Source organism: Vanacampus margaritifer, chromosome 8 (genome assembly GCF_051991255.1).
Source record: "Vanacampus margaritifer isolate UIUO_Vmar chromosome 8, RoL_Vmar_1.0, whole genome shotgun sequence".
Classification (NCBI taxonomy): Eukaryota; Metazoa; Chordata; class Actinopteri; order Syngnathiformes; family Syngnathidae; genus Vanacampus; species Vanacampus margaritifer.
Genome location: NC_135439.1, coordinates 14661473 through 14681637, shown reverse-complemented (window position 1 = coordinate 14681637; position 20165 = coordinate 14661473). Strand labels below are relative to the sequence as shown.

General features: G+C 38.4%; 1 protein-coding gene across 1 annotated transcript in view; it reads right to left on the bottom strand.

Moving 5' to 3' along the window:
- The window catches only part of foxp4 (forkhead box P4), a 121289-nt gene that overhangs the window by 52441 nt on the left and 48683 nt on the right, over positions 1–20165 (bottom strand). Inside the window, exon 3 of the mRNA XM_077573578.1 lies at positions 3674–3763. Coding sequence (XP_077429704.1) covers positions 3674–3763 — 90 coding nt within the window. The remainder of the gene's footprint in view (positions 1–3673; positions 3764–20165) is intronic.

The following is a 20165-nucleotide window of genomic DNA, read 5'->3' as shown; positions in this document are numbered from 1 at the left end:
TCCTTTAAAAAAACTTGATGCGACAGAGAGACTTAGATAAGATAAAATAACTCATTTGTGTCATTAACAATGGCAGCACAGAACGTCCCTAGAATAAATGAGATTGCATTTACTGCAATGTCTTATTTTGCGGGTCCGATCAATCACGTCGTTGATTGACAACCGATCAACGAATATGTGCCAATTTGATCCAGCCGATCAGATTTTTATAAAGTCTCGTATTTTAAAAAAAAAAAGGTCCGCATCCCACTGGCAGCAAGCAATGGACCAACACACAATCATTCAATAAATTCAATAACAATAACAATACATTTGATTCTATTCTTAATTTAATTTGATCCTACTATTGTACTTTCAGTGCAGCCACACTCCCATTGGACGCCATCAATTGTTCCTGCAATTGCCTGTCGAGAGACGTGAGCTATTGTCAAGTTTCTCCTGGATGTGACACGAGACAGTGACGCACACGCACACGCGTGCACACACAGAGTGGACTGATAATATCTCACGCAAAGCAGTCCCACACAAAGACCATCTCAGAACAACCAATCATAGAGCAGATACAATCTTGAGTGAGTTTCTTTGGCTTGCAGTCCGGACCCTCCCTTCCATTACAAATGAAGAAAAAGAAAAGAAATATGATGGAGAATGGGTGCGGGTCCAAGGGGGGTTAGTATTAGAGTTGTTGTCAGCATAAACCATGACTTCAGAGAAGTCAAGACACAAGAAGAAGTCTTCCCCCTCTTTCTGTCCCTCAGAGAGAAAGGGGGGAAAAATCTAATTATCAGGCTCCTAAAGATCTAATTATTGTCTGACACTCATTTGCATGTGAGAGAGCACCCCATGGAACAAGCTGAGGTCGGCCATTTTGTGTCTACCGTTCGCCGTTGAAATATGGCATGCTACAAATCAATTTACAAGCATACTTATAAATGATGTGAATTATTTGCTGAATGTTTTCTTTTTCATTTTATTCATTTATTTCTTGAAGCTTAATGTACAACAATGTTTCATACTCTCAAAGTGGATTACCAAAATGGAGTATGGGATTACCAAAATACAAATGTGGTTGTATCTTTTCAACCATTGATGCAGTAATTTTATAGTAAATAATTCATAAAGTTAATTGAAGTTAAAAAGATATATTAACAAAAGAGTTAATAGGAGTGGAAATCATTGAGTCATACATTTGTGTTGAGGTAATTTTCTGCCACTAGGTGGGATTAGTGTTTCATGTTGGACGTTAGTGACAGAAACAGTACTTTTTTCTTCTTCTTTTTTTTGAATTCAGAGCAATTGGTATTTAGAACATGAAACACTCGTGGACTCCAGACCATTTTGTTCATTGTGAATTACAGCTAGTCATCAGTCCCCACAAATACAAATATTTTTATTACATTTATTATTGCTAAATTGCGTAAAAGCAAGTAAAACGCTGAAGGTAAAATAAAGCATGAACAACAACGTTTTTCATCAATTGTATTGAAAAAAATGAACGCCTCTGAAAATCGTATTTAATGCATTTTAATGTCATTTAATGCCTCAATTCCAGCTACATTTATTTAATTACTTTTAAGGATTTTTAATGGGTGAAAATGAATATCGGCTCCATATATCGGTTCTCAGCATTGACTACCCGTATCTGAAAAAACTAACAGAAAACAAATCCGTCTATCTCTACTAGTGATGCCGTTACCTTAAAATCAAATTAGATCATACTCATGATGCAAAAACGATTTATATTTTTTTAGGGTTTATCCGTTTAGAAGAACCAGGCCTAAAACAAATCAGTTTTTAAATCACAAATTACAATCTTGGAAGTTTACCGTGGCATCTAGCAAATAGCACCCTTTTTTGTGTGTGTACCTTGTTTTTGCTCACTGAGGATACACACACACACACGCTCTGCCAACACACATCCTAGAGTGCATTGGCAGGATGTGTGTGACCATTTGAGCTGACAGCTGAGACAACAGAGATGTAGCTCGGGTGCCCTGGATAGTGCAGGGAGGCTAACAGGCCAGGCACCAACAAACAAGACAAACAAGACAGAGATGGAGAGAGGGGGAGGAGGAGGGGTTTTTGCTGTGTGTGTGTGTGTCTGCGTCCGCGTGTTAGGAGAAAAAGCGAGGGAAGGAAGTAAAAGGTAACACCCGACATCAGAATGTGCACATGAGGCAGGTCAAGTCAGCGTGTGTTCAATCTGTGTTTTTCATCCAAATCTGTCATTCCAGGTCAATGATAACACTTTTACGTGTGAACAACAGAAAATAAAACATTTTGAACAACATTTTATCAACATTGTTCCTTTCATAGCCTTTACGGTTTAATATAAGATGTTGTCATTCGTAGAGCCACAAACTAAATGAAGTGCAGATTGAAGGCATGTGTCACTTCTGAAGGGCTGCGATGGGGAAGACACGACCACACGTGTATGTGTGTCATCGCCGCTTATTGCGTGTTGATTGACACTGTTCAGAGTTAATCTTGAATTCAGAAACAAAGCACAATGTTGAAATGATGATGTCTTAAAAGTCACGTCATTTACTTGAGATTTCTCAATGCTGATCCAAAGTCAATAAAGCCTTCATGATTGCTGTTCAGCTTTTGATTAAAGTGTCATAATTCAATTTATTTTATTTTATTTGGAATCATAAATTTCATGGCATTTCAGCACTGTGCAAAAAAAAAAGTTAGCTGCCAATGCTTTCATTTAATTTGTAACTAATAATTTAATTTTATATTTATTATTATTTAATCCTAATTTGTAGATCTAGACTGATATGTTTTTTCCAGTGCACTAAAGGGGAAAATAATGGCATAAAAATAAATAAATAAATAATTCAGCCTAACTTAGTTAAAATGCCTAACTTTTCAGATTTGCATTTTTTTTTTTAGGTTTTTCATTAACTTTCTTTTTCTTATTTTTTAATTTTTTATTTTAGCTCCTTACTGTTTGCTACAGTAAATAGTTTTACAAAATGTCTGAAATGTTACATTTGTACTTAGAGTATCTTATTTTCAACAAAAACTGAAGGTATAGAGAGTTCCAAGGGTCAGCAGCATCTCTTATAAAGTTAACTGAATTTTTTAAATTTTTTTTAATCGATCTATTATCAGCCCTCTGATTTTTAAATACTGTAAGGCATACGGTGATATTTCTCAAAATGCTGAACATCCTTGCCGATTATCGGTCTATTCCTAATAGTATCACAAAGACTTTTGACTTTTGCTAGAGAAATAAAATAAAAAAATGAATATAATTATAATAAATACAATATATATAAATATATATATATATATATATATGCACACTGTTGTATATGAATGTAATAAAATAAGTTATTATTATTAATAAAACAAAATATTAAGATATAATATAAAATAAATAAATTGATAAATAAATGCATAAATAAATAAATAAGTCAGACTTTTCCCCTTTTTAAAAAAATAAATGACATATTCGTGGTTTTGCCATCTCATGACTTTATAGTCCGAACAAAGACCCTAATGTGAACTACCACTACAAATCAAACTGGCCCAATGTGACAAAGGTGATAAAAAGGAGGAAGCCCAAGCAATAAGGAAGGAAAGATATGTGCCTATATCACGCTGTGTAGTTGACATGGACACAGACCTCTGCACATGTGTGTGTTCGCGAGTGTGTTCTGACCTGCACGGGGCTCTGTTTGACCTCGTTGCTGCCCGGGGAGTTGAGTCCAGAGGCCTGCTGGAGCAGGAACTGTCTGGCTGCCTGAAGAGCCTGCAAGAGTTAGAGCGGACATGATGGGAACGTTTACGTGTGGAGACGTTGGGTCAAATGTTGATACACATCAAAAGGGGAATATTCCAAGGGAAAACAGTTTAGAACTGAACCATGAACATGGCTAATAATTAAGTCAAACATAATTGGGTTTCAAGAAGAATCAAATTTGGCTTTTGTACCTTTTTTGATTGTGTAGGACAGCACAAAGAACACAAAAAGAAGAATATACGGTGCACAGAAAACGAAGCAGACTCACATTCAAAGTAGTCACCAGAGTTAGTTTTTTTTTTGTATTTCTATTTTAAAGTCACTTATTATTATACTTGGGTGACTCCAACATTGAAGTTAAAGCTCTTTGATCGGTTCCATTATATTCTACTTACATTAAAATTTACTGATACAATGCAATATAACAAATTTTGCTTTTGTAAAGCAGTTCACTTAAATGTCAAAATTAACAATGGGCGAGTACCGATACCAGTATTAGATATAAGGCCGATACCAGGCTTTATTTCAAGGTATCATTGGCAAATCCCATTATCAGCCGCCTCTTGTGGCCATTTTACATTCATTTTATTGTGTGTTCTATAAATCTAATGTGCATCTTACAAACAAAAGATAATAGAAAATTGCCGTTAATTTCACACAAGTACCAATACCATACCTTATCGGGCCAATACCTGGCCTTATTTGAAGGTATTGGTGCTCGCGACAGCTGTTTTATGATCAAGAAGTAGAAATTATATATTAGAGAAATAGAAAATGGCCATTAATTTCATGCAATTTAAGATAAAATGCTATCTTAGGATATATAGGACTTCCTTTCAAATGAGCTGTCATTGTGTTTTGGGGGAAATTTAATGAATCAAAAGTACTAGTGGTATCAGTACTTAGTATTAGTTGAGTATTCAAACTGATATAGTCCGGAAAAAATGGTATTGAACATATGTATAAAAAGTATGACTGGTACCGGTGCTTGGTATCGGTGACTACTCAACTGGTATCGGTTTGGAAAAAAAAACAGTTTTTCTATTTCTATTAGTTTATCATTTTTTTCCCACTTTTGTTAACAAGAGTATGAAAACCTAGATTTATTTTTACTGTACATTTAGAACATATAGAATTTGTGATTAATCATGAGTTAACTATTGAAGTCATGCGATTCATTACAATTAAAAATTAGGCGCGTCGGGCAATTAAAATCGTAATTGCATGACTTTATGAGTTAACTCACGATTAATCACAAATTTGATATCTGTTCTAAATGTACAAGAAAACAAATTCTAGGTTTTCATACTCTTCTAGCTAACAAAAGTGGAAAAAATGTTAAACTAATAAAAATAGTTCAAATGAAGATTTGACGTCTATAACCGTCAATGGCAGTGAATGAGTTAAGAAAGAATAAAGTGCAGTCTAATCCCGGTCACTCTTTTTTACGGCATACTTGACTCTTGACGTGACTCCAAACTCATTTGAAATGTCCTATTTCCAATATTTGGTCCTTCCTCACTCTCTCTCTTGCAACACCCCCCCCCCCCCCCCCCCTCGCTCCTTGCACCGTTGCAATTGGGTTGTCCACATCCTCTGAGGCAGAAGTGTGTCAGGATATCGTCATGTGTGTCACTTGCACGCTGTTTATATGTGTCAGAGTGATGTAAGGCGACCCTGATGCACATTGAAGAGAATTCCTCCTCCTCTACTTCTCTGCCCTCCAGTGCTGCCCAGCCAAGCCCCTAAACGCCCCTAATCTCACATTTGTCCACATTTAAGTATCCATGTAAAAAAGTTTGTCATCTGTGATGTTAAAACTCCGTAATAACGCGCTATTGTGAAGACAAATCCGTTCCAGAGGCAAAGGTCTTCTTGCAGGAATGTCTGAACTGTGCCGAAAACCAAACAAGAAAACACCCATTTCAAAACACGAGAGCTGAGCGCATACACAACCACGTGACGGAGGGTTCGAGAGGGGAGACAGCAGGATGCACATTTGCTTCCTCTGACTCAAAGGGGAAAGGTTCCTTAGTAAATATTGATTTATGAAAGTCTGTGTGTGCATGTGCCGACACCACAAATTAACGGCCGCGACTCGGGATGTTCTTCTTACGCAATGACGTTGAACGCATCGTTTGACAACGAGAGGGAGGAGAAGAACGCGGTTGCGAAAGAGTTACAGTATAATGTCACATACTTAATGAATTGTCAAATTAGACGCTAAGTAAGGACTAATTGCAAAAACAGAGCGAGAGATTAGAGGGAGGCTGAAAGAGACAGAAATGCTCCGCGCAGTCACGGTGATGAGAACCATCTGGATGGAGCGCACTTGCGACTTTTGCCGAGACCGCAATTAAAACACACATACACAGATGTGGCTGTATACATACGCACACACATGAATTTTAACACTTGAACAAAAATCTTGGGAACCCCCTCCCATTTACTGCTTTGACCTCAGCATTAAAACAAGCACAGACGCACAGACACATATACACACAACCGCCCAGTTTGTTGGCATGTGGTGTGAATTAGGCCTTGAACACCATGTCTGCCCAAGAGCGAGTGTGCGCTTTTGTCTCGATGTGTGTGTGTGTGTGTGTGTGTGTGTGTGTGTGTGTTGGCAGGACTTGGGAAGCCATGTCTGGCAACAATAAAGGACAATTCCACCCAAATTACCACCCTGATTACCACTATATTAAAGAACCATTTATGGCTTTCATAAACGCTAGAACAGAGCAGAGGTGATGCCTGTCTCCTCTCCTACGCCGCTATTCATAGATGTGTTTTTGGAAAGCATGGCAATACATGTGCTTTAAAAAAAAAAAAAAAGTTGAGTTGCTTTATAGTATGTACTCGAATAGCGTTAAGGTAGAGTGGATTGATGGAACAGTTTATGTAAATGCAGCAAAACTGAAAAGCAGTTGTGCATTGACTTGCAAGTTTAATTCAATCCATGACCAAGTAATAAATGAATTAAATAAATAAGGTGTGACCCATTTTACATGTGTATCAAATCAATTTTCCCCATTGAAATGAAATGACATGGTATTAATCCACTCAAGCCCACCTAAAACAATATTTTTTTGTTACATAGGCTACTCTTAATAACTAAAATAAAGCACTGTGTTATATATATATATATATATATATATATATATATATATATATATATATATATATATATATATATATATATATATTTAAAAGAATGTAAACAAATAAACATACTTCTATAATGCGTAATTTTTTTCAGGTACAAGGGTGTAACAAAAAAATTTGTTTCATTTAAAAGATGAGAGTGTAATGAATCAAATTGAATCCAATCATTCCACAAATCATCAACAAATCTATAAATAATCAATCTATCCATCCATCCATCCATTTTCTTGGCCGTTTTTCCTCACAAGGGTCGTCCCTAATAATATCTTATTAACACTTAAGACTTTTGCTGGAGAAATGAAATGCAAAAAAAGAAAAGAAAAAGGAATGCATAAATAAATCAATAGAAAATTAATATTATTATAATTATACATAGCAATAAAATTAATAATTATTATTATTAATAATACAAATAATATACTTTATAATATATGGAGGATCTGGATCGATTCATCGACAGCTAATCCATATTTCAAATTGTACAAATTGTCTGATTTCATCCTCTAAAAAAGTCTTTATTCCGAGTTCTGTAGCCTTTCATGAAAGCAGACGATTATCTTTTTGTGTTGAATAAAAATATGACATTCGCAAACATCTGCTTTAACGTTGGAAAACAATGACCAATAACTAAATCAGTCAAAAAAGGTTGGTGAGTACAGCATCAATCACTCTTGTGTGTTATTGCTTAATTTCTTATGAATTACCATAATTAATTAATTACTTTTTTTAAAATCAGTAAACAATATCAAATAAACTACAATAATTGGTCGACAAACATTATTAAGGAAAAAATGTAATATACATTTTCATGCAAAATAAAATTCTATTCAATTAATCAATGTAATAATCGATAATCGATTCTACAAATTTTCCATAGTGATAGTTCTAAGAGAATTGTCTACTATACTACAGAAGAGAAGATCATTTATAATGTAAAATAATAACAAGAAACTAATTGCATCATAACCTCTCGAACTGAGCCGTACCATTTTGAATCAAATCAGAATCCCACGGAATCAATCAAACTGAATCAAATCGTTACACCTTAAAATGAGTCATCTTTGAATCATATCGCACCTCATGTATTGAGATACTTATCAATATGTTTTTTACTGGAGAGCTGCTCACCCCTAGTATGTACTGTAGTATCCGTATGGTGGATGTGTGCGTTTTAGTGGCATGGAAAAGTGACTGATCGGAAGCTGGAGTTGGTTAGTCTGCATTTGAACATCCGGGCATGAGTTGACTTTCTGCAGCAGACCCTTGCGAGTGTTTCGAATATTTTGTGTCTATGGACTATTTGTTCCGTTCAATAAATGACTGAAAGTACAACTTAGTAAGTACAAGTACAAAGTTTCAACTTTTTTTTTGCCTACGTGCGGGCATTACAGTACCGTTCTCCATTTTCTTTTAACTTCACTCGAGCAGTTTGACACAAGGTTTGACTTCCAGCACAAAAAAATAAAAAAATCAACCTAGTAAAGTAAATGAAAACAAAACAAAACAAAAACACTGGATGGTTGTCAAATTTGAATTGTGACAAGTCACCATTTTGCATCGTTCTTTGCCGGATGAACTGCTCGACTCACGCGTTTCCACACAAAATGGGAAATGAGCATAAAATTGAGTGTGAAGCGGGAGTGTACATCTCCCAAATTCCACAGTTGTGGAGGTGTGAGAGTAAACACAAGTTGGCTGTAGATATATAGTGGACATGTCTACACTTTTAGTGTTGGCAAACAGTACAATGACGCACTGCTTGGTGACTTATTAAGTAAGAGGCCACCGATGGGCTGATCGCATACACACAAATGTCGCTTACGTGCAATGTCATTTTAACGTTTAGAACTCTTTAGAACACAGGACACTTTTTATTTACATGTTTTTGTACACTTACACATAGTGTAAATTATAGTCAAAAATTACCTTAAAATACCTCTGGAGGATAAAACTGAGGAAGTAAGCAGCAAAATCGACCTGTTTTTTGTCATTCTCAGGGGGCGGCCATTTTGCCACTTGCTAATCACATCTCACCTGGCACTGTGATGTCAACAGTAAGTGACAAAATGGCCACCCCCAGAGATGGCTAAAATCGAGTGGATTTTGTTGCTTAATTGATATTCTAGAAAGACAATATGAATCAGAATATCGTGTTTAGACTAGTCGGGGAACATATTTTTGACTTAACTACACATTTAAAAAGTTGACACCTCTCTTCAAACACCTTCAGCAACTGTCCCTATCCCCACTACATGCCACAAAAGTTTACTTGAGTATTATTATACACCCTTTAAAAAAACAGTGACCACATGGTTTAGTGAGAAAATGTCTTGAAAAGTTGATCCATCAATAACTATACAATATAGTGAATATCTGTATTTTGGTGGCTGTCTTCTGTGTCAAAGTTTGTGGAATGGTGGTGGCCCACAGTCCTGAACACACACGCAGGCGCGCAATTATGCATGTGCACACACTCATTTCAACGTAGTCAAGAAGCTCTCCTCGTTGTTGGCCCTCTTCACTCATTCCTCGTCTCTCATCTTCACCATCTCTTTTTCTCTCCGTGACCTGGGTGAGCTGCAGCATTGTAACGTACACACGCATACACACATACAACTCCACCCCCACCCCCACCCCCCAACCCAACTCTCTGTTCCCCCTGTGGCATTCCTGGGGGCGCACTGCACCTTTAAAGAAAATATGAGAGAGGCCTAAGAGGGAGGCCCAACAACAGAGTCTTTGTGCTGCCGAAGAGCACACACACACATGCTCACAAACATGCACACACACACACACACACACGTACACACATGCACATCAATGGTGTCAGACAGGTTTTATGAGAGTGAGAGAGGTAGGAGGAGGAGGAGGAGGAGGAGGAGGAAGGGGAAGGAGGGGTGACGAGGTCAGCGCTCAGCTTGGAGGCCTGAGAGCACACAGTGTGAGTGTGTGTGTACGCGTGTGTGTGTGTGTGTGCTCTTCTGACTTGTCATCGCTCACCTCTGTAAATCATCGCCCCTGACACAGCCTTTAATAACAGTGCATTTTTTTTAATTCAGCAGGGTCACCCACATACACACACACACACACACACATACACACATGGCTACGGTGGGGACCAGTTTCAAACTGTAACTAGGTTTGTGAAAAACAGCTGACAACTAAGTTTCTTTTTAACGAGGGCGCGAGGGAGGACCAGTAAAGAAGATCCATTTGGAGAAAAGAAGAAATATTTTATTTAGTTTTGTCAAGTCCAATTGAGATGTGTATTGGCAGTTAAAAACAAATGGCAAATCAGAATTTTCGGTTTCGAGTGAGACGGAATCATAGCATCTTGTCGTGTGACGCGCACACTTCCAAACCCGTCACCCGGAAGTGTTTGCGTGTGTACGGCCATGTTTAGCTAGCTAATGAGCATTTATATTAAACTGTTCAGCAATCAGTCAATAAAGCTCATCTAGGCAGTGTATTAACGCCTTTGTCGCTACTTTGCTGTTCGAGTCTGACGACATCCTAGCAAGAAGGAGTTGGCAAACTTGGACGCTGGACAGGAGAGGATTCAAGCTAGGCTAGCTTTGTGCAAGCTACCTGCTACAACAGGCGGATTTAAAACTTCACCAAAAAGGAAAAAACAGCCTTGGTTCTGTCGTGGGCCAGTGTATGGTGAGGGATACTGGAAGTTAAAGTAAGTTATTTAAAAATTTTAAAGAAAACATTTCCATTGGTTATTGCAGCTGTGTCAGCGCGTCAACTCTGTTCATGTTTTAAAAGACACAAGTGAATATGAGGCTTGGTAAAGCGCCTTGGACAATATATGATGTAATGGTGTAGATAAAGCGTTATAAGTGTACTCCATTTACCATTGAATCAGATTTTCAAATTTACAATTTCGCTAAAAATCAAAAATACAATACATTCTTACCAGGAAGTATTTATAACAAATTTAATCGCTAGTCAATGTGTTTGTGTTATTACTTTAGCTAATGCTAATGCTATCTTGGTTGACAGTTCAACAGCGCTAAACAAGTCAATGTTGTTTACCTCGCGCCTCAGCTTGTGTTGGGTCTGATTGGCGACTGCAGCATTATGCTAGTAGGACTATATTTCACATGATTCTTGACACAGAAGCAGAAAGTAGTTGTAGTTCCGGTTTGACAAAAACACGCCAGCTAGCGTGAAGTTTATCGTATGACTTGCAATGACAACCGTGTGATTTATATACCTAGGGCCCCAAAAATTGGCTTGCTGACTGGACTAGAAAGAAAAATGGGATGCCAGGACGGGATAGTGGGACAAAACAATGGGGCTGGTGAAATCCGCAAGGAAGGCTCAATACGGGACTGTCGCGTTTACAGAATGACTTCTGCACACCCTCTGTGTAAATAAAGGACTATATCTCCTGCTTGAACTTAACCTGCTACTTCATTTGTGCTTTTTTTTTCTGTCTGTGCGACACAGAACTTGACTTTGCCCCTTTATGCTGTGGACATTTCTGTTTGTGTGGACATTTTGTCCATGGCACACACAAAAAATGCTCGGATGAGCTCCTTTTCACTCCATTTGACAGTGTGTGTGTGTGTGTGTGTGTGTGTGTGTGTGCGTGTCTGGTTCAGGTTTCTAAAGCAAACAGGTCTGTGTGTGTGTTTGCATGTGCATGTGTGTGTGTCTGTGTGATGAATCTAGTCTTTAATCCATCCAGTGTGTTTGGGTGAGACAGGCAGAGAGAAGCAAAGTAATCTAAACAGAGTGAAGTCTCAAATAGGGAGGGAAAAGACAGGTGGGTACCATATGTTGGAGTAATCCATCAGCACTGACTGAGGTCCATTGTTGATGGCCAAAACGAAACAAACGTGGCCCCCTCTCACCTCCCCTATACTCCAACCATCCACTCCACAACCCTCCCTCCCTCTTCGGTAAACAGTCCCTGGGGCGAGCACAGGGTTGCTGTCCTTGGGGGAGAAGGAGGAGGCAGGTGGTATCGCATTTCTTCACTTTGACCAAGAAGAATTTGGGGGGGGGGGGAGCGGAGTGAGAGGCCCGTTGTTTCATGACTGGGCTCAACTGAGCAAGTGCACAAAACGCAGCGCGAGTACAGTATGTGTGAATGGAGAAGGGCCTGTAATACACTTTTATCCATATAGATCTGCTCCTCCCCCAGGGGAGTGCAGGAAAAGGGGATGGATATTGTGGGTGAAGATGCAGAGAAAAGCCCGTCACACCCAGCTGCTTCTCTACAGGCCTGCATGCTTTCTGATTTTGGATCGGCAGGAGACGTGGCTTCACAGGGGAGGGGCGGGACTTTTTTTCTTTACAATCTTTTCTTTCGTTTCGTCACTTTTTTGAAGGCTGTTATTGAAGCTGAAGCCAAGCTAGAGCTGGGTCAAAGCTGCCCTTCCTCCCGGGTCACCCCCGTGATCCCTACTATCCCCTGTCCGCTGGGCATCATCATGGGTGCACCGCCAAACTAAATCCACCTTTACTTGGACTGACAGACTATTAAAGTCCTACTTGTTTTTTTACTAGTCTAAGGACAATGCCGTTTTAATACCAATACCAGGCCTTAGAAGTGTATGCGCCTTGGAACTCGCCATTGTACGGGTTTGATGGTTTATTATGCTTTTAAAAAGTCAAGGTTTTAATAACCGCTGAGCCTGGCTGTCACCTGTAATGAGCTCTTCTCTTTTTTTGAGAGGGCATCCAAGTAGGGCACAATATGATTGGTTGCTTGCAGTGTTGAGTAAACAAGCTGCTTTTTTTAAATTTAATTGCCTCCAATTATTAATATTTTACTCCTCACGGTGGAGGAAGAGGGAGGAGGAAAGACGAAGACACTGCAAACACTGATGTTTTGCTCTGATTAACGTGCATTGTCCTCATTTTTTTTTAATAAATAAAATGGTGCCAGTGGGTACTAGTTAGCTCGAATGACAATATCAGTAGCATGTAGATCTGTTCTAAAAATAGCTCACCAAAATGAAAACAGAAGATGAATGTTAACATTTATTTATTATTTATTATTTATTATTTATTATTTATTATTTATCATTTATCATTTATTATTTATTATTTATTATTTATTATTTATTATTTATTATTTATTTATTTATTTATTATTTATTATTTATTATTTATTATTTTTTCATTCATTTATTTTTATTGATTGATTCATTCATTTATACATTGATTCATTCAAACTTAAAATGCTACACATTTTTTTCTGTATCAAATATTCTATATTTTGCTTAAAATTAGAATAGATGGTGCTCAATGGGGGAATGCTATTTTTACTCACCCAAATACCTGTATTTAAAAAAAGGTCATTTTGTAATTTTAATACTGTGATACAGCAATTTTTTTTTTGCTCATGGTTATCATACCATCAGAATCTTATCTATATGTTTAATTATTGATAATATGCTGCATCACAAAGAGATGAATAAAGTAGTCATGAGAGATTGTTAGGGGTGTGGAGGGAAGTGGTCTAATTTTACTTTATTTGTCTGAAAATGAGGACTTATTCATTAAAAATCTATCTATGTGCCATGTGCCATAAAGTTGCATGGATAATAATTATAAATGCTCTTCCATAAAATGGCAGAAGTTAAAATGAACGTGTGTATTCCCCTGTTGCCATTCAGAATATTTCATGAGCTTCCTGCAAGTAAATTAGCCTCATATACACTTAAGCAAGCCCACACTTTACATACAGTACTGTATTCACATTCACATTCATCATAATTTCAGTATTCGTGGCAATGTTCTATTTTCATTTGGTGGTGTGCCGTAAGATTTTAAAAAGGTGCCTTGGCTCAAAAATGCTGGAAAACTTTGACCTAATACTGCACATGTAACTTACCAGCAAGTACTGCTAATGAGAAGTATTAAGCCTTTCTTGTATAAAATATTGTTAAAGTTATACCTCATAAAGTGAGAATTTTTCATTCATCTCTTATAGTGCTTCTCATTGGACTGTGCAGGGGAAAATTATTGAAATACATACCAAGGATTTAAATAGTGATAATACCTTTTTGAATTGAGTAACTTTTGCAGATTTTAAAAATCATGACCATTATACTCCAGTAGAAAAACAATCCCAGTGTTCTACTGAGTTAAAATGAGGTATGCGGGATTAATTTATATCATCTCAGACTATGGTTCATTGACCTTTGGAGATTTCAATATTTTTTAGAGCGGTGGGCAAAAGCAATGGAAAATACATTTGCTAAACAGCTGGCAGCATCATTTAAAACTTGAATCGTTATGCCAACTGTCAAAATGAATCTGTTCGCTAACCGAAACTAAATAGTTGAATTTTGTGTTGTCATTGTTGCTATGGCGCAGACTCGTCTAAAAACGGCAAGTGGGTCAATATTTCCTGGACGTAAACATATATGAGCAGACGCAGTCCAATCCTGCTAAAGCCCCCCAATTTTACAGTGAGTTACAAACAAACGAGGCTGTGCCAAGTTTTTGCCCCGTTCGTCTGAGTCGTCCTCACACAAGGGCTTCTCTTTCTCTGGAATTAATCATCTCCCTCACCAGCTTTTGCAACCATTTGTTTCCACTCAGCGCGACTTCAAACCCGTTCCCCACCTCCAGAAGGAGCATGGCACCTCAATCTCTTGCTATCTGGGACACCTACAGAAACATCAGCCAACCGCAACGCTCTCCTATGCAGTTATTTAATGTAATGTTTCCGCAATATAAAGTCTCCGTTAGAGAGTTGAGGTTTTTCAAATGGCTGCAACCAGCTTCTTTGGGCCCAGACTGACCATTAAAGAGAGGAAAAGACCGTGCTCGAGAGCCAACGCAATAAAAACTCACAAACTCTAAAAGGAACATCAAAATATGCTGTAATGCTCGCCGATTTGAGATTTTTTTTCTCTCCACATCCTATTTTTCACAAAAGCGACCTGTTTGAAAATCCAGGAAGGACGTTGTTTTCCAGATGGTTCTCTTCAGTGCGGCGGAATGAGAAAACCTCCCCTTCCCGACACTCATCTAACGTTTCTATTGATTCGCTGGGGTATAGACCTGCTCATAAATGCCGGATGACTGAATACCCAGGACTGCTTTATATCATTACATAATTTACCATCAAACTCGCATGTCAAAATTTAAAAAGTAGTAACTTCAAATGGATTCTCAACATTTACGGAATCCATCGGGGTGAGAAGGGCTAGAAATAGCCAGAAACTCCCTTCCTGACAATATAAAAAGGGGCTTCCACTGTACTCTGAGCCTCTTTGCAGTCCAAGTGGCTAATTGATGGCAAATAGGTCTACATTTACACACACGTCATACATTATATGGACATACTGTATGCCGTTTCCCTGTGGTTTCCAAAACAGCTCGTTTGTTGGCAAGAGAGGAAGGTCTCACTCCAGACAGCCCACAGTGGAACACACACACACACACACACACGCACACATACACACCGTACCTTGAGCATTCTATCAGTTCACCCTCATCATGTACATGTATAAGCTAGGACAGTTTAGTAGCTTGGTCATGCTCCAGGACAGAAAAGGCCACTTTGCTCTTATTTGGTTGACCTCCACAGATGAAAGCGTTCCTCCTCCCCAACAAGAGTAACCCCTTAGAGGGAGCCTGTGTGGGCCACGCCATGATGAGCACAGGTCCAACCTGGCAACCAGGCCGCACATATGGAAGCCGTTTAACTGTTGTTATTATTAATAACCAAAAGGAGAGAGTAAAAAATTTAACTAATAACACGTGCAAGAAACTGCCAAGACCTGGCTCAGGAGACTACTGCGTACTTAGACGTAAACAGAGACTGTCTGTCATGTGCACGAGAACGCACACACATACACAGGAAGACAAAAGTATGCACAACGGCGTATTATTATTATATTCCGAGAAGAAAAAAAAGTTATTCATTAGTGGCCTGTAAAAGTATTGCCTGCTTGCCTCGATAGAAATAAACTTGTTTCATGTTCTTGGTTCAGAGAGTTTTTACACCTGGCTGTGGCTTGGGGGCAGGCAGGACACACCCTCACACCCAGCCCTGCGCCACACACACACACACACACAGACAGACACACACGCACACACTGCGGAAGTGGTCTAAAGTACAAAACGTCGTACGGATGGGCAAGCATAAGACCTTCAACTTCAGAAGCAGGGGTGGGTGGGGGATCTTCCAAAAAGAGGAAGTGGTTTCTTTTCAATGATATAATTAGTGGAAAAATTTTACAAATTTTAATGCAATTACAAATCATATATATAAGGGTGTCAAAATTATTGCATTAATATTGAGTTAATTTAAAGTTCCTTTAACGCCACAAAATCTTTTGATTAATGACCGCCCCTTATTTGGAAAGCCTGTACTGGAGGAATTCCAATCACAACGCAGCAGACACATCCACGTCAAAATTTAGCAGTATTAAATTTATTTATATTTTACTATTTTAAAAATGTTTTAAAATGAATTTCACAAGTTACTTCATGTTAAAGATTAGATACTGTAGCTCTTAATATGAAAAGAAAAATGCACTGTGCTGTCACCAACGTCTTACAAATGCAATTATGCCATCTAGTGGCAGAAAAATGACCTCAACACAAATCAATATCACACTTGTTTTTTTTTTTACAGTACAGTATATCTTTTTAATTTTTACTCAATTTTATGAATTATTATGAAATTAATGTATCAATGACTAAAAGATCAATTTAGCATTTTTTCCAGTTTTATGTTAAGAGTATAAAAAGTTTTATTGTACAGATATAAAACACTCGCACCAAACCAACCCAGCGCCCCCCCATCCGGCGTCTCAACTCTCTGCAATGCTTCGGACAACTGAGACAGACACACTACACACTCGCACCCCTGGACGGGAAAGCGCAACCGAGGGGCACAAAGGCGGAAGCGCAAGAACTGGGATGCGGCCCACACGTCGCAAACAGAAAATGGTAACAAAGCTGATGTGTGAAAACCAGGAAGTCGGAAATCCCGCCTCCTCTGTGGAATTTACCCCATAGTGCAAAATATTTCTGTTTGTGTTCCTGCAATAACTTATGGAAGTGTTTTATAAATGATGACTTAAAATAACCACATTTACCAAGCTATTTTTGAAAATTTGTATCCTACAATATTATTATTTTTACAAAGAATTTCTTGACAAAATCATTTGTTCGTTCTCCTCCCTAACCTCTGCCTGAAAATTGCCCACACGAAGAGCTGACACACGCTAGCTAATTAGCTTCACTTTAGACCTATCTATTGCGTGCATGTCGTTTCCTGGGTTACTAATCTGCCACTTTTTATTTGTTGCTCTTCTGTCTTAAGGCACTCGCCTCTCGATGTCCACCTCTTTGTGAGACGGCGAGTGCTGTAATGAAGGATTTTGAGAAAGTAGAGTTGAGACATCATGTGACCTGTTTGATCCACTTGCCTCTAAAGAAGTTCTAAAGAAAAAAAAAGTCTATCAAATGATTGCAACATGGGCTGCTGCTTTTATACCTGAAAACAAAAACAAGTAGTGGCTAATTACTACACATACAGGACACCAAAAGAGAATCCAGCTTTGCTCGTTGAACCCTTAAAACTGTTACTATGGCGATGCCCTCCGCAGATTAACTGAACAGTCAACATTTTACTTCCCCCTCCCAAAAAAACCCTGACATTTCGGCAAGCCTGCCCCTGCTTGTGTGTGTGTGTTATTTACCTGACAGCGCAGGCAGGCCCTCTGAGCTTAAGTGCTTCTAAACACTCCCATGGCAACCAAAGCCAACCTCAGCACTCCAGGTGCCCAGGCAAGTGTTTATAACTCAGTCTCCACAACAAAGGCGGGGGCAGACACACACTCACACACGCACACGCACACACGTATCCTTTTTAGCTGGCTTGCTATCTGTCTTTTCTTGTCTCAGAGCCTCTTGGCTGACTGGGTCAACCAACCGTGACTGTGTCCATGCAAGCTTATCTGGCCTGCTGAACCATTTCTTCAGTCCGTCTACGATTTATCCGTGTAGCCTTGTCGCTGGATTGTAGACTCAAAGCAGACAGTGAGCCAGTTCAAGTGTGTTTTATACACTTTTGGTCAAGTCACACTCTCTATGATGGCATTTTTGATCAGCTCAGAAATGGATAGAATCACGGCTGCGCTTGAAAACCACACAAGCGCGTATGATGAAGCAAATGAAGGAATTCGGTCCCGATCAGACTCAATGAACTAACAGCAAAAAAAGGTCATCAAAACTGTGCACTAAGGTCAATCACGCATCTCTGAATTCATTTCGTGAATGAGTATCTTTTAGCTGTAAATTGTGTTAGACGAGGTATGCTTGTTATAAACTGAATGTATTGTTTGGACTGTCTGTTTTTGTATGTTTGGTTAAGGATGGATTTTTACTCCGTGTACAGCACTTTGTGGACTGCTATTTATGGAATGGATTGCTATTTATATAGCATTTTTTAGCTACAGTGCCCAAAGTGCTTTGCATAACCTCACATTCACCCATTCACACACCCGTGGTCGGCTGCTGCCTCACAGGGCGCTGCCAGGTCCACTGGGATCAAATCGGGGTTCAGTGTCTTGCTCGGCGACACTTCCGCATAGGTCACCAGGGGTGAGGATCGAACGCACAACCTCACGGATCGGAGACGACCATTCTACCACTGAGCCATGCCGCCCCGTATGCGGTGGTGGTTGCGTGCTCTATAAATAAAGTTGAGTTGAATATATTGAAAAATATTTGCAATTGTTAATTCTTTATTCGTATTTTTTTGTATAATCAATGTAATAAAAAATTGTGAAATGATTTATATCAGTCATATACAGTATGAGGATTCTTATAACTGACAGCATAATGTATAACAACCTAATTAGCTATTAAACTTTTTTTTTTATATTTAGATCATTTCAAAACAATATCTACATATAGCAATACCAAATATCTTAGAACTGAATGTACTACGAAAGTGTAAGCAAAACCGCTTGAACGTACTGGTAGGCTAAATACTAAAAGCATAGCATTGTTGTCCATAATGGACATAATAACTTCTAAATGTTCTAAAAGTTTTTTTTTTAAAAAGGCTTCTTTTTTTTTTTAGGGATTGAGCCTACATTATATAATGTCGAAAAGTAAGTCTGTAAACATCGTTTATTATTCATTTTTATGGTTTTATCATTATGTCTGCAGTTCGTGATGTCTGTTCGACATTTTTTCCCATAATGCCATGCGCAAGTCAACACCCCATGGCATTATGGAGTACAATGCTATGTTTTTAGCATTTAGTCTACAAGTACGTTTGAACGTATTTGCAAGCTTGTTTGAATGTATTCAAATTAGAGCTGTCAAACAATAAAAAAAATCAATCAGATCTTAGAATTTTGATTAATCATGATTAAACACAAAAGCACCGGTTATGTGCTAATTCTTTCTACATTTAATGTTATGAAGATGTCTTCAAAAAAATGTGATCCACTGCACACGCTTATCCTCCTCTTTTTCTAACCAGTTCATTACTTGCATAATGGAGGGGGGGGATGACACCAATATTTTGACATGAACAAATATTCCGGATGTCATACGCAAACATTAAAAGTAAATGGTTTACTTTAATGCACGTAGTTGTGTTTATTGCTCAAACACAACCTGTGCTACCTTTAACGTAACCATCCGCCTTCAAGCTAAAGGGTAATCTATGGTCAAAATTAATAGTGTGACTAATCTGTGTTAATACATGAATAATGGGATATTTTTTGTGATTAATCACTGAATTAGCACTTTAACTTTGACAGTGCTAATTTAAATACATTCAAAATGAGATTGCCAGTCAAAAATGTGTACTCCACATTGGCAGTTTCACACTTTGGTAAAACACAACTTCTTAGAGTCCTTTGTCAGTTTGTATGCCATTTAAATGAAAACTGGATTTAACTGAAAAAAGAAATGTATAAATCATTTTGTATTTAACACCTGAATAAGAAAGCAATTACGAAGCCTGTCATATATCTGAAGTTTAGCTATATTCGAGTGTCTTTAGGGGAGCAAAAGTCAGAAAAGAAAAAAAATAGTGTCACTGCTGCTTTGGAGACTCTTGGAGGAAGTTGGTGCACTATAGTGTTCTTTGTACTGTGGTCCATCCAGCAGTGGGTGTTCTGTGATGCTTGGCAACCCGGCCTGGCCTCTGGTGACCCCTGAACTACATTGACCTCAATCATAAAGAGGACAGCCTGGCTGAGACCGATGCAACGCTTTTAGGAGGTGACAGCACTCA